General features: G+C 34.0%; 1 protein-coding gene across 1 annotated transcript; it reads left to right on the forward strand.

Moving 5' to 3' along the window:
• The first annotated feature begins 1,863 nt into the window (after nucleotides 1-1,863).
• On the forward strand, nucleotides 1,864-4,156 carry LOC141717176 (cytochrome P450 72A397-like). Its single transcript, XM_074519281.1, has 5 exons — nucleotides 1,864-2,140; nucleotides 2,412-2,629; nucleotides 2,786-3,033; nucleotides 3,142-3,523; nucleotides 3,636-4,156. Exons 1-5 carry the CDS (start codon nucleotides 1,864-1,866, stop codon nucleotides 4,062-4,064), a joined length of 1,554 nt encoding a protein of 517 aa, XP_074375382.1. The 3' UTR covers nucleotides 4,065-4,156.
• Nucleotides 4,157-16,643: the final 12,487 nt, after the last annotated feature.

Raw genomic sequence — 16,643 nt, forward strand, 5'->3', positions numbered from 1 at the left:
AAATTAAAAATCATAATCCAAAGTTCGAATACTCTGCAAATGTCAAATATTACAGTTGTTTATAACGTCAACTTCGCATAAATCATTAATTTTAAATTTAAAATAAGAGAAGTTTTAAATCTAGTTTCAGATGACAAGACATCTGAATAAATAAAGTATACAGTGCAACTATTTTTAATAAATATTTTTATGTATGTATAAATGAATATTAAAACAAGTTAGTTTTTTACTAGTTTATAATTTATAGTTCGTCGGTCAAATATTTGAACTTATACTTTCATATTAGGATGAACTAGGTTAAAATATGTGGTGAGATAGCTAACATGTAATGGACTTGAATTAAACTAAATATGTAATGAACTAAATATATAATGAGAATGTAACTCAATTATAGGTTGGGTAAGGGTTTAAATTTTTTAAACCTTGACGCAACCCCAAATATTCGAGTTTTGAAAAAGTGAACCCATTAATACTTCGGTTTTGAACGGTTTGGGTTGGTCGATCCTAAAGAAGGGTGGATTGGGTCGGTTTTTCGGGTTGATCGGCTTTTTGTGTAACCCTAATTATATATATATATATATGAGTAATTTTCAAGAGAGATCCCTTTTAAAAAAATAGCGAGAGAACCTTTCATATAAAACAAGATTCCAAATATTTTTTGAACTTATTTTAAGAAATAATTATTCCTTATTATTGTAATAATCGTTATATAAATTTTAAAATCAAGATTTGAATCAAAATTAATAAGATTGAAAAACAGATTCTTATAATTTATGAGATTCAAAAACAGATTATTAAAATTTATGAAATTCAAAAATAGATTCTAAATATTTTTCATGATTTTTTGAAATTTTTAAATAAGTTATTGTTTATTATTAATTTTATGAAAGCACTACAAATATAAAAAAATATGTTTACACCTTTTCGAATTTTAAAGAAGATTAGGGGTACTCTCAGCGCTAACACACACAGATATATATATAGGCATTTACTCCGTGAAAAATCATTTTATATGGAAAACGGTGGAAAATCATTGTTTTTATTATATAATCTCATCACAAATTATAAAATTTTATTTTAAAAAATATAAAATTCGATGCCAATCTAGAATAATAATTGTAATAAAAAAAATTAATAATTGAAATTTGATAAAATTACATGATTTTAAATTTGATTCCATAGTGGAATAATTTTTAATAAGTGTGATTTTACTGTGATTCTGCTGTAGAATCAATTTTTTTTTTTAATAATTTCAATGATTTTTTCAATAAAAAATTGTGTAATTTCAATTTTTAACTTGATAATTAAAATTTATAAATATATTAGATAAAAAATAAAATAAATTATATATTTTATATTTTTTTAAATAATGGGTACTTCATGGAGTGTACCATGCATATGATCAAATAAAAACTAAAATTAAAATAAAAACTAAAAACTAATCTAAACCATTAGATCAATCTAATCTAACACACCACACCCAACTAATCTTCACCCTCCCACACATAATATCATATTCCCCCGTTTTTAATTTAATTTTTCCCGTCAAACGATAAGTTTTTTTTAATCCTTCTTACTGTACGATCGATTTACATACCATATATGATATATTCAAAATAATTTTAAAAAAAATATTTGATTTCTTGTTTGTGTTCTAAACTTATTTCTATTAGAGTAACCCTATATATATTGGACACATACCACCTATCCCGAATATATAATATATTTTGAAATAATTTAAAAAAAATTATTTGATTTCTAGTTTGTATTATAAAATTGATTTGTAGCCCTGTATATACACGACACCTACCCCAATCTTTATATAAAGTAGCACCGACTGCCATGAAAGTTTGAGCGAAAAAAATGAAGCATTCATTATTAGAGATAGCCATAGCAGTAGCAGTCGTTGCAGCAACAGTAGTGACATGGAAAGTGCTCCACTGGGTGTGGTTGAGACCTAAAAAGTTCGCAGAACACCTGAGAAAACAAGGCTTTCATGGCAACTCTTATAGCTTGTTGTATGGAGATACCAAGGAAAACATGTCCATGTTAATGGCAACAAGATCAAATCCCATTCCTATCTCCCATGACGTACCTTCTCGTACGAATCCCTTTCTCTGCAAGCTCGTCCGCGACTATGGTACAAATAATTTTCCTTGATTATTATGAAGTACTCAGCCATGAAGTGTGTTTTCTAGTCAATATTTAAAATATCAACTTCTTTATATCAACTGGAATTTAATATTCCTTCTGCGAGCCGATCAGGTTCCAACTAAAGATATCCTGTACCTGCACGAATTAGGCTTGTGTTTGAAGTTAGATATTAAACTTGTACTTTTGTTGTTAGTATAAATGTCTGAATTGCTAGCTACATGCCTACTACTAACTACACCTACTATTGTGTTTTGAAGGTAAAAGAACATTTTTATGGGCTGGACCAACACCATGGATTGTTATTATGAATCCTGAAATGGTAAAAGAAGTTTTAAATAATTTTTTGAAATACCCAAAGCTTGTGGCACACCCGATATTTAACATATTCATACAAGGCCTCATATCACTAAACGGAAGTGAGTGGGCTTTGCACAGAAGACTTCTCAATCCTGCTTTTCACACTGAAAAGTTGAAGGTAACAATTTAACTGAACATTAATATTTTTCTTGTTGCATGATCATAACAATGTTAAACGAAGTATCAAGTATGTATTTCATAATATGAGTTTAAAAGAAGTGATTGCATTCTCTTGTTTTAGTTTATCTGGTAAAGATTATAATTGTGGTTGCAGGGTATGCTACCAGCATTTGATTTGTGTTGCGGTGAGATGACAATAAAATGGATGGAAATGATAGGGGAGGGGAGAAACTCATGCGAGTTAGATGTGTGGCCTTTCTTTCATAGACTGACAAGTGATGTCATTTCACGGACCGCATTTGGCAGTTGCTACCAAGATGGAAGGAAAGTCTTTGAATTACAAGTGGAACAAGCTGACTACGCATTTAAGGCTCTGCAATCAGTTTACCTGCCGGGATCCAGGTAAAGTCTTGCACTATACTTGCAGAATGAATTGGTAAAGTTTGATTTGTGAAGTCTATACAAAAATGTGCACAAAGGAAACAGAATAAGTCACTACTCTTTGTTCAGGTTTTTACCAACTAAGAGGAACCAGAGGATGAAGGAAATAGACAAAGAAGTGCGATTTTTAGTAAGAGGTATTATTGATAAGAAGATGAAGGCCATGAAAGAAGGAGAAGCTAGCGCTGATGACTTATTGGGAATATTGCTGGAAGCAAACTCTAAAGAACTCGGACAGGGAAACAGGAATAATGGAATGAGCATTGAAGATGTAATTGAAGAATGCAAGGCGTTCTATTTTGCTGGCCAGGAGACCACCTCAACTTTGCTTGTGTGGACGTTGGTCTTGTTAAGTATGCATCCAGATTGGCAAGATCGAGCTAGACTAGAAGTATTGCAAGTAATTGGGGATGACAAACTTGATATAGGTCATCTTAATCAACTGAAGATTGTAAGTACTTTGTTCTTCATGCAACTTGTGGTGGAAAGGTAGAATTTAGCAATTTTAAACACTTCGTGGCATAACAATTATATCCGTATTATTTTTTGTTTACCGCGTGCAGGTGACTATGATTCTGTATGAGGTTTTAAGATTATATCCACCAGTATCTGGGATACTTCGACAGATAACTGAGGAAGTTACACTGGCAGATTTAACCTTACTACCAGGAATGCAAATATTGTTGCCTATAAATCAAATTCATCATGATCAAGATATTTGGGGCGCTGATGCGAAGAAATTCAATCCTGAAAGATTCTCAGAAGGCATTGCAAAGGCAACAAAGAATCAGGCAACTGCGTTTTTGCCGTTTGGTGGGGGACCAAGGATCTGCATTGGACAGAATTTTGCGATATTGGAAGCAAAACTAGCCGTGGCCATGATATTAAGAAAGTTCTCCTTTAAGCTTTCACCATCCTATAAGCATGCACCTGTCAATAAACTTACTACTCAACCTGCATATGGCGCTAGCCTGATTCTATACAAGGTGTAGTTGGTACCTACAGATAACTAGATTGCTGTGATGTAAAGTATGTACCACTCCCACATCAACTATTGTGGTTAATTAAGTATGTTATTGTTAAAGACCTCAATTTTATTACAAAACCTATTAGAAAAAGACTTGGGACCATAGTTTAAATATACTTAAATAGAGACTTACAATAGATAAAGACATGATTGTCCGGAAACTGGACACGTGACTAAAACGATGAGCAAATAATGATAAAATCTAAGAATTCTATACACACATAATTGACAAGGACCGTAATGATTAAACCGAAAACAGAAGCGTAACTTAATTCATAAGACTATAATTGTAACGGTATCTGAATCTGAATAATATTCTTGATTATTGTTTTTCTCAACCAAGTACTTTTTAGGGTTTCTCAATAGCTTTCTATGATGTTTTCTCAATAGCTGTCTGGTGGGTAGAAGATAAGCCGTATAATGTATATTGAGGACTATAACCCTTTTTATATATTACATAATTAAATCTCCCATTATAATTTAACTGAGCCGGGTATTAGGTATCCACTTATTAGGTCCATACAATAAATTAAAATCTAACTGAGTTTCTTATTTGATCGCTTAATTTAACCCAATATAATAAATAACAAATATAATTGATATATTTATATGTTGCCCATAAAATAATAATAATTATTAAAATAATAATAACAATCTCCCACTTGGGCTTCATATGAATCCATAATCAATTATACAAAAATTTAGTGCACAACTTTATGCTATTTATCGTCCTTAGATTTTACCAAAATAATTCGGTCCGTCTACTATATATGCATGAGATTCTGGCGGCATTCATCATAAACTTTACGTGACTAAAACTTTCATGGTCACCACACATATATATTCAACGACATGAATCATTACTTGGATAAGTGACATAGAAATTACATATAATGTGATCTATATAATGTCTATTTCCAACTAGTCCTTAATCAATCTCTAACGAGATTGATTCCAATTTTCTCAACTCAATGTTAAAGCATAACAAGAAAATTGAACAAAAGTAGAGTGACAATTAATAAAATTCCATCAACTGTATTCTGCTGAACATAAATGTTAGGAGCAATTGATGATATCAAGCAGAAACTATCAGAAGTTCACTTCAGAACTTATATCAACGGATGATGATGATATCAACGAATGATGATATCAACGAATGATGATATCGACGAATAATCATATCAACGGATGATGATGTCAACGAATGATGTAATCAGTATTTGTCACATCAGTTGATCTTCGATAAGGAAAAGAAAACAGGAACTCAAGGCGGTGAAGGACTTTATCTCAGAAGTATTGTATTAGGTTTCCTTGTTGTTGATAGAATAGGGTTCCTTATACATTGTGTAGTTGTGCTCTATATAAAGCACAATTTAGGTTCATACTATAAGCATTACGAACATTTTTATATCTTTCGCATAATCTAGCAGCTTTCAAGGATAATTGTTCATCCTTTCGAGAGAGTACGTTTGTAATCAGTTTTTATCTGTTAATATAAAAACTGTTGATTATGTTGAAATTTTATCGAATTGATTGTATTAACTGTATTCACCCCCTTCTATAGTTGATTAAGGGCCTAACAATTGGTATCAGAGCTTGTTGTTAACGTATAAATAGTTTAAGATCTGAAAATCAATCTACAATGGGAGATAAAGAAGAAGAAACACAGAATCTAAAGCCACCACCCTCAGCCATATCACAGATAAGCAGCAAAATGAGTAGGTATGAAGCAATCAAGGTGCCTATCCTGAAGATACATGAATATCCAATCTGTAAAGTCAGGATGACCATGTGCTTGGAAGCCACAGATCCCGAATATCTAAATAGGATCTATGATGGTCCTCATAGACCAATGAAGGTAGCTGTTTCGCTTGCAGGAGAACTAGAGAAGATGATAGACAAAGACAGGAAAGACTATTCTCCTAAAGATCTCTCATATATCATGAAGGATGCTAAGGTCAGACACATCCTGCACAACAGTCTTGATAGTGTTATGTCCAATAGAGTCATTGGATGTAAGACAGGAAAAGAGATATGGGATGCTTTAGAAGTAAAGTGTCAATGTACAACAGCTATTAAGGAGAACATGAGGACTGTACTTACTCAAGAATATTAGCACTTTGACTCAAGAGACAATGAGTCCTTAACTGAGATCTATGATAGATTTCAGAAGCTGCTGAATGACGTATCCCTTGTCAACAAAGAATATGATTTGGAGGACTCAAACTTGAAGTTCCTACTTGCTCTCCCTGAAAAGTGGGACTTTAAAGTCACATCAATAAGGGATAACTATCAACTTGATAACACACCTCTAGATGAGATCTATGGAGTTCTAAAAACTCATGAACTAGAGATGGAGCAAAGAAGCAAGAGGAAAAGATCTAAATCTAGACCAGTTGCACTTAAGGTTGAAGAGAAGCCGAAAGAGAAAGCTAGGAGGAAAAGCTACTCCAAAGGAAAATCCATGATTGCAAATTCAGATACTGAATCATCAAATTCTGATGATGACTCAAATACTGATAATGAATCGGATACTGACAGTGATCATAACAACAATGAAGACATGGATCAAATGGCTGCCCTACTGGTTAAAAGCTTCAAGAAGATGGTCTACAAAAACTTCAAGAAAGGGAGAAGATTTTCTAGAAAAGGTTCCAGTTCCTCAAACTTTGATAAGAGGAACAACAGAAGAAATACTGACCGGAAGGAATCTAAATCTGGAAAACCTGACAAGTCAAAATAGAGATGTTACAACTGTGATGGAATTGGAAACTTTGCAGCTGACTGTAGAAAGCCCAGAGCTGAAAAGAAACTAACTTTGATCTCAAAGAAGAGAAACTGGGATGATTCATCAGATTCAGATCATGGGATCAATTATGCTCTCATGTCAAATGCTGATGCTGAGGCTGACAATGCTGAATTAAAGGTACCTCAGACTACTCTTGCTTTTGATACCGATGATATCTATGAATTGAGATTATTTTTAAGACTCTGCATGTTAGTTATAGGGATCAAACCTTAGAGAATAATAGAATCAAGAGTGAAAACTCCGAGTTAAAGAAAAGGAATGATCACCTAGAAATTGAGTTGCTTTCCATGCTAGAAATTCAAAAAGAAAGAGAGAATGATATTTATGTTAAAGAAAAAATGTTAGAAAAATATGCTTATCTAGAGAATGAGTTAGCTAAAGAAAGAGAAGTTACTAAACTTTGGACTAACTCAGGAAAAACAACTCAGGAAATTTTAGAGAATGGTTGTTGGGGATCAGGATTAGGATATTCTGCTATATCTAATTCTGATAAGAAAAGTGGAAAAGAAACTGAGAAAATAGAACCAATAAAAATTGATAGCAAGGTCAAACTGAATAAGGTTCAAATAAAGACCATTAAGTTTAATCCAAGTGCTAATACTGTTAAGTCAATCCATGAGGAAGGTACAACCTCAGCACCTAGATCAAACTTAATTACTGATAAGAGTGAACAAGTTGACACAAAATCAGTAAATATTGGTTCGGTGACTCAGAAACAACTTAAGCAAAAGCTGATGGACTTACACATGAAAGACAAGAGGAAAAGGTCTAGGAAAAATAGGAATGGCAAGGTATGTGTGAACAAGAATGGAAAATATGTAAAACCTCATAATGCACCTAGAAAGACCTGTTCAAACTATGGTAGCACTAATCATCTTGCTAATTCTTGCAGGAAGAATAAAGAGATAAATGTTGTTCCTTCTAAATCAGAGTTTAGGAGTAGAACAGTTAGATATAAACCACAGAGTCCTTGTTTTCATTGTGGTAGTGTTTGGCACTCTATTTATACATGTAAAAATTATCACAGTTTGTATTATGATTATTATAAACTAAAACCCTCTTTAGTTAAAGCAAAATATGTTTCTGCATATATAAATACTGATAGTAAGAATGTTAACATAAACACTGTTAACAAACTTAAAGAGGCCAAAGGATCCAAGCAAGTCCGTGTCTTTAAAAACACTAACTGATTCAAATTACTGATTGCAGGGTGACAAGAAGAATGCTCTAGTCTTGGACAGTGGATGCTTAGGACATATGACTAGTTATAAATCCTTCCTATCAGAATTTGAGGAGAAGGCCGACCCAAGTGTTTCTTATGGAGATGGTAACTTAGGAAAAATCTTGGGATATGGCAAAATCAAAATTGGAAATTTCATCATTGAAAATGTAGCTCTAGTTGTAGGACTCAAGCATAATCTAATCGGAGTGAGTCAATTCTGTGACAGAGGTTACCATGTCAATTTTTATTAGGAGCATTGTGAAATTGTCAGTAAGTCTGATGACAAAATTGCAATGACTGGTGTAAGACATGGTAGTTTATATGAAGCTAGGGTCTCCACAAAAATTCATGATTCAGAAGTTTGTCTACTGAGTAGAGCATCTGTGGAAGACAGCTGGAACTGGCATCAAAGACTTTCTCACCTCAACTTCAATAGTATCAATGAACTTGTGAGAAAGATCTTGTGAGAGGATTGCCCAATGCAGTGTTTACTCCTGATGGCTTATATGATTCATGTCAGAAAGCCAAGTAAAGGAAAACATCTTTCAAGGGTAAAACTGAATCCTCCATTCTTGAACCATATCATCTACTTCTTATTGATCTCTTTGGTCTAGTGAATGTTATGTCAATTGCCAAGAAGAGGTATGCACTCGTAATTATTGATGAATATACAAGATACACATGGGTGTATTTTCTGCACACCAAAGATGAATCTCCATCCATTATTCTTGATCATGTGAGGGAGCTGGAAAAGGGATCAACATACAAAGTGAAGATCATTAGAAGTGATAATAGAACTGAATTTAAGAATAGCTCTATAGAAGAGTTCTTCAAACTCAAGGGGATAAAACAAGAGTTTTCTGCTCCTGGAACTCCATAACAAAATGGAGTTGTTGAAAGAAAGAATAGAACTCTTATAGAAGCTGCAAGAACCATGATAGAGGAAGTAAGATTTCCTACCTACTTCTGGGCTGAGGATGTGCAAACTGCTTGCTTTATAAAAAATACAACATTGATCAACAAGCATGGAAAAACACCATTTGATATGGTGAAGGGAAAGAAACCAAATTTGAAGTACTTTCATATTTTTGGTTGTAAGTGTTTTGTTCTCAAAACTCATCCGGAGCAGCTGACCAAGTTTGATCTAAAAGCTGATGAAGGAATTTTTGTGGGATATCCATTATCCACAAAAACTTTTAGAGTTTACAATCTGAGAACAAGAACAGTCATGGAATCTATACATATATCTTTTGATGATAAGAAGATAACAGGTCTAAAAGATGCAGATGACCCTGACAAATTGAGATTTGAAAATAAAGTATCTTATACTGAACTTTTAAATCCTGACTCTGATACAATAAATCCTGACATCACTCAAAGCTCTGATGTTTCACAGTACAATGGAAACTCTTCTAACACTGAAGTATATGCTGAGGGGGAGCAATATGAATCAAATCCAGAGACTACTACAAGTGATTAAAATTAAGAAACATCAGTAGAAAGATCATCAGACTCATCATCCTCAAATTCTGATGAGTCAAATACTGATAACAATGAGAACACTGATTCGGGGGGAGCACCAGGAAACAATAGTGGTACTAATCAAAGAAATAACAGAGAGTTCATGGATCAAGAGGAGGTTCGTCTTCAAGGAGTTAACTTCCATCTGCAATAAAATGGTGTAAGTCACACACACCTGACTTAATCATTGGAAACCCTGACATTGGTGTAAGAATAAGAAAAGCCACTCAGAATGAATGTCTATACCATTCTTTTCTATCTCAAACTGAACCTAAGAAGGTTGAAGAAGCTCTGTAAGATGCTGACTGGGTCACAACAATGCAAGAAGAGCTCAATGAATTTGAAAGGAACAAAGTTTGGACTCTTGTGCCAAGACCAAAGAACAGATCTTTAGTTGGCACAAAGCGGGTGTTCAGAAACAAAACTGACAGTGAGGGCATTATCACAAGGAATAAAGCAAGACTGATTACAAAGGGTTACTCACAACAAGAAGACGTTGATTATGATGAAACATTTGCTCCAGTTGCAAGGCTTGAGGCAATTAGAATCTTTCATGCCTATGCTACTCACAAGAAGTTTAAAGTGTTCCAAATGGATGTGAAGAGTGCATTTTTAAATGGAGAACTTGAAGAGGAAGTTTATGTTAAAAAACCTCCAAGTTTCATTGATCCAAAGTATCTAGATCATGTCTACTTACTGGATAAAACACTCTATGGACTAAAGCAAGCTCCAAGGGCCTGGTATGAAACACTTGCTCTATTTCTGCTAGAAAGTGGTTTCACAAGAGGTACAATTGACAAAACTCTCTTTTATAAATACCATGGTAAGGACTTGTTGTTAGTACAGATATATGTTGATGATATCATTTTTGGATCAACTAATGTTAAACTCTATGAGAGATTTGCAAAGCTAATACAGTCCATGTATCAAATGAGTATGATTAGAGAACTGAGTAATTTTACGGGGTTACAAGACTGCTCAACTGCATCAACTCCCATGACCACTGCAACCAACTTAGATTTAAATATTGGTTCTTCAGTAGATATAACTAACTACAGTAGATATACTGGCTCACTCCTATATCTGGCTACTAGTAGACCTGATATCATATATTTTACTTGTCTCTGTGCAAGGTTCCAAACTGATCCCAGAGAACCTGTTATTCCCAATCAATGCAACAAGAATTATAGAAGGGGGGTTGAATGTAATTCTGGTTTCTTTTTCTGATTTTAAGAATGTTCTTACTTAATATATATAACTGTGTTTGATTTTGCAGAAGTGCGGAATAAAAGTAAAATGGAAATCAAAACACAAAGCAATAAAACACAAGGCTTTAAAACTTTCAGGTGGATTTGAACTTATCCACCAGAGATATATATAAAAATATGAGAACTCTGTGATGCTTGAATAACACACAGCTGCTTACAAGTGAACTTACAGAATTACAAAGAGATGCTTAACAGATACAACTTTATTTATCTCTCTGAAAATAATGCTTGCTTAGTTGTTTTGTTCTACTTGCTACACTTGGTTTATATACTACCAAGTTACATGATAAGAAGACAAAAAAGTAAAACAAAAATTATTTCTAGTCTAATTTCATGCTACATCATTACTCTATCCAGCATCTTTGAATATCTTCATAATTGCATGAAAATGGTAATGCTTCTTTATTCTCTAAATCCTCTAATTAGGATGCCACATTCCATTTGCAAACACCCGATGTATGTGACTGTGTTGTAACTGTCAACTGCTCTTTTAAATTATGATCATCTGTTGGGACTATGTTGGTCATCCATCGGGAGCCTTGTTGATTATCTGTCAGGAGCCTTTGTAGATCATCCGTCGGGAGCCTTTCTTTCACTTGACTCTATTTCACTTATACAGAATTACAAGAGATCTTATATTTACAATTAGCCAACCTATTCTGCATATCAATCTAGTAGTCAACATGACTTAAAGAATCCTACAACATCTACTAATACATTGTTGTTTGCAGGCATGTGCTACAAGACTTATTATTACATAAGCTACACTCTCGATGGATATTTAGTGGTCATCCATCGGGACTATAAAGTTCATCTGTCGGGACTATTGTAGAACATCCGCCGAGAGCTACAAAAAACTTAATTAAATCTACTAAGGTGTTTTGTTCAATTTATTATCAAGTTCACAACATATTCCTAATAATCTCCCCCAATTTATGTCTACTGGAATTGTAGCCATAAATTAAGAGAAACTTGATGATAACTATAACGACTCGTGTATAATCTTTTATTTTTATATATTTTCAAAGTATAACAAAGGTTTAAATAATTAAATAAATGTGTGTATTGATTTTGACAGCAGTTATTGATTGTTATTTATTTATTTGTGATCTGTTGATATGTGGGATTGGATTTTGTGATTATTTATTGAGTTATACGATTTTATTTTGCTTGTAAAAGTAATTTTATTATAGTTTTAATTCCATACATATTTGGATTATTTCTAAAATTAGTTTTATAATTTTATAATTTCAATAATTAATTTTAGGACTTTATAAAATTGAGAAATCAATATTTCACTAATTATTTATTTTTAAATGATTTTCTGATTGCATTTATTTGTAAAATCCATATTTAATTATGGAAATCTTCAAAAATCATGAAACTCATATTTTATTAAAATCGTATTATTCTGAGAATTTTAAAATTATTTTGGAAATTTTCAGGATTCGTTTCACCCGCACGTCATTTCGTTTGATTGTTAAAAAGCGGGTATAAAGTGCGCCTTAAAAATTGTTCTTAAAATTTCGAAATTTATGTTTTCGTAACTTCGGGATATTTATATCATTTTAACTTTATTTTGGCAATTTTTCAAAACTATTTTAAGGGTGACTTGGTTCGTTAAATTCAGATTTCGGGGTGAATTTTTGGTTCCCGGATATGTCGGGGATACATGTCAAAATCTTATAAAAAGAAATTGACACGTATCCAATCAATTGATACGTGTAACCAGCCCACAAACACACACACTCGCACGCGGTGTCTTTTTGTTTCTCTTCATTCTCTCTATTCTCTCTATTCTCTCTTTGCTCTCTCTATCCTCTCTCTATATTTCTCGGTTCCCTTTTACTTTTCTCCTTCTCACCGGTTTCTTGCTCCTGTTCCGTAGCTGTTGCCGTATTTATTCCGGTGGCTTGGTCTCGGTTCCGGCTCCATTCTTCCTGGTATATACATATATATATACATACAATATCGTATATATATATATTATGTGTGCAATTGTGTTGTGGGTGTGCGTCTGTGTTGTGTGTGCGTATTAGCGTATGTAGTGTGTGACGGCTTGGCTGTGTTTTTGGCCGTGTTCTGTGCTCCCTGTTTCGCCTGTTTTGGGTTCTGTTGGGCCTGTTCATTCGGGCCTTGTTTTCTTTGTTTGGGCCTTGCAGTTGGGCTGTGTTGCTGTTGGGCTCGACTGTCGGGCCGAATTTCTGCAGTGGGTTGATTATTAAAATTTTAATTTCTATTTTCCTTTTTCTGCAGGAAAATAAATGAATAAGATTCGTGAAATAAAAACTTTTATTGCAGAAGAATTGTTTTAATCGGCGTAATTTATTTGGAAACCCGTAATATAACGGGAACCAATAAATTATACCGCCGCTGACGATGAACTTCAGTGAGTCAACGGTGGACGGTGATGACTTTTGATAGGAATAAATAAATTATGATTAAATACTGCAAGGTGTGGGCTGCTAGGCCCAATAAAAAGATATATGATACTCAGACCGGAAAGGTTAAGCCTGATAGACCAGATCAGGTCTGATGAAATAAAGAAGGCCCAAAAGCCCTGATTATTAATTAATTTCATAATTAATTAATAAGGTAAAAATCAGCTATTGAGAAGAGTCCCGATAAGGATATAAATCCTTATAGATTATCCTCAAGGGGATCTAAAAGGATAAGGAATTAGTTTCCTACTATTTAGGACTCCTAAGTCCATTCTAATTATGAGACTTGCCCACCAAGTCTCCTATACCAAGTCCAATTCAAGGACTCCCAACATCTATATAAGGGGCCTCACCCCACAGATCAGAACTACGTTTTTTGGCTTGATTCTCTAATTTACAGAGATACGTAGGCATCTCGTAAAGGCAGATTAAGCCACGAAACACGAGAGCAGCCACTAAAGGCCTTGAGCTCCCGAATCTTAGTAATAAATACAGCAAATAATAACCTTAGTTTTTTATCCATAACATTTGGCGCCGTCTGTGGGAAGCGCAACAACAACCATAGCGAGAACACGGAGAACAATTGGAGCTCTAGAGGAAGGAACACCATCAGAGACAACCCAGGTGATTTCATCAACCGTGGAGGTTCCTCCCCATTCAACTTATGCATCTACTCAGGGGGAAAGCCCAAACAGGGGAAACTCAACCTCAGCCACAAGGGACAACTCCCCCGACTATTCAAGGTACGAATCCTCAAGTTCAACAAGTACATATACCTATGAATTCTCGACCCGTCGGGTATGAATATTCAACTGTTGTTACTACTAACCCCCCTTATGGGATGCCCCTTCGCCCTGAGGTTGGAGGAAGCGGATATGCTGGGCGAGGCGAAGCACGAGGGCAGTCACTGTAACACCCCTAGATCCGGGGTCACGGATCCGGGTCGTCACGAGTTCCATTTCCCTTAATAACACCCAATCTTAATAATTACTCAACTACTCTGTACTGTGACCCCACAATAAACACACACACCACACGTTATAGTCTCAGAGATGAACATCCAAAAATAACCACAAGTCATTTTATTCCACAATTATCTGCCAATACACCTTAAAAGGTTTTCTGAATAAATTTACATTTCTTTGCCATTATTACAATTCATAAATATAAATAAATCTGGTACATCAAAAGTTGAAAGCCTAGCCTATTGGTAGTTCCTACCTCAGCTACGGCGGCATCAATGCTTCTAGAAAACTGTGGAACGTCTCCTAATCGCTTGCGAATCGGGAGCTTGGTTCTGTTCATCTTTTCTATCTGTTGTTGTGTGATGAAAGAAGAAAGCAAGGGTGAGCAGCAAGCCCACCAAAATAATATGTATAATGATTAATAGTATATGAGCCTTCTCATAGTACTCATGAAAGTCTTGGTCAAAAGAAATGAACCAAGTTGATATCTTAATGCGATGAAGTCGCAAAATATTCAGTATATATACATATATACTTTTCAAAATCTTGGAAGTCATCTTCCATACATAATATACACAGAGTTCCAGTTTATAACTGTATAAAAATATTGTTGCAAGGTGATCTCATATATCTAACCTTGTCTCAACGTTTTTTTTTTCGAAAATCTTTGTCATGCATAAGATAATCATTTACTAGATATAAGTTTAAAAGATGAAGTTACAAGATACTCCAATATACTTATATCTTTTCCAAATACTACTTGAACTACCACCGTTCAAGTTATAATTAGTTTCAAAAGTTCATCACGTAGATGAGACTACAAGACCAGATTTGAATAGATTAAATCTTTAAAATATCATCAAAATAAAATGAAGTTACGAGATACTTCATTTGATGCAAACATCATTTTGAAAACTTGACCCTGCCAACACTCAACAATCGCCCAGCCATAGCCTTTCTATCGAAGTGCTCTGGGTAGTGTTGCAGAAAAATCCAATTGGATGATGAACTCATTACGGGAGTTTGCCGCGCCAGGAAGACCACTTACGATGATCAGTCGTAGTAGTACAACCCCACCATTTTCTACATGTAGAGGAGAACCTGTCGGATTTACTTGTCAACCGAACACTGAACTCCTAAGGAATGGACCGCCTTAGCGGAACTTCCAGGCCATTTGGGCCAATATAATAAGGCTGGGCCGGCGCCACTCGACCACTTACGCCACTCCTAGTTCAGATGAAATCCATGACTCTGAAACGTAAAGCTCGTTCCCCCTTTCCCCAAGTAGAAACTTGTTAATACGGCTCCACCAAGAAGTCATATCTAGTTGGAAAGGAGAACTCACCGATATTTCCCAGGCGATGCCTGTTAATGGATTAACTTGTTCCAAGAATTTTACTTCCCGAGTGTTGGGTAAGTAATCAATTCATTTATCAAAACAGCAACCTTGTTGCGAATATAAAACACACCACAGAGCAGGATCCCTCGGGTTTTGAGCGAGTATTTAAATCCCCTTCGAAAGGAGGATCTTAAATATAAAAATGAGTTTTGGGATCCGCTCTAACTTTTAAAAATCATTTTGAAGGCTCGCGAAACATTTTTAAGAATGTTCGGAGTGATGTTGATTTAGTAAAATAAATCAGTCCCAATATATTAGAAAATATCTGAATATTATTATTTAAATAATATTCCCATAAAGAATAACCTTTATAAAAATAATTGAAGTAGAAGTTTTAAAACTCTTACTTGAATGAAAATTAAATAATCAAAGATATACTTATACAAAAGTACTATCTTTATTTGAATAATCGAAAATAAGTTGATTATCGAAACATTATTCTTTAATAAAATAAAGAATATATCTCAGCAAATAATCGGAGTCATAGATCCTCAAATGAATATTCAAATAATATTCAATAATTAAATTAAGCTGAGTCATAAGCCCTCGAATGATTATTCGAAATAATATTCAATAATAAAATAAAGGAGTCATAAGTCCTCGGATGAATATTCGAAATAATATTCAATAATAAAATAAAGGAGTCATAAGTCCTCGGATGAATATTCGAAATAATATTCAATAATAAAATAAAGGAGTCATAAGTCCTCGGATGAATATTCGAAATAATATTCAATAATAAAATAAAGGAGTCATAAGTCCTCGGATGAATATTCGAAATAATATTCAATAATAAAATAAAGTTATCGAATAAACCTTATTCAATTAATAGTTTTGAAAACTATAACCATATATATATATATAAATATATATATATAAAATCTACTCGGGATCCTCGACTCCCGGTTTTGAAAATGTT

This window comes from Apium graveolens, chromosome 4 (assembly GCF_009905375.1).
Source record: "Apium graveolens cultivar Ventura chromosome 4, ASM990537v1, whole genome shotgun sequence".
NCBI classification, from domain to species: domain Eukaryota; kingdom Viridiplantae; phylum Streptophyta; class Magnoliopsida; order Apiales; family Apiaceae; genus Apium; species Apium graveolens.

Excerpts from the sequence above, each read along its gene's own strand:
- LOC141717176 (XM_074519281.1), top strand. The coding sequence starts at position 1,864 with ATGAAGCATTCATTATTAGAGATAGCCATAGCAGTAGCAGTCGTTGCA. Across the intron at positions 2,630-2,785 it reads TTCACACTGAAAAGTTGAAG|GGTATGCTACCAGCATTTGA; the intron begins GTAACAATTTAA and ends TTGTGGTTGCAG. Across the intron at positions 3,034-3,141 it reads GTTTACCTGCCGGGATCCAG|GTTTTTACCAACTAAGAGGA; the intron begins GTAAAGTCTTGC and ends CTCTTTGTTCAG.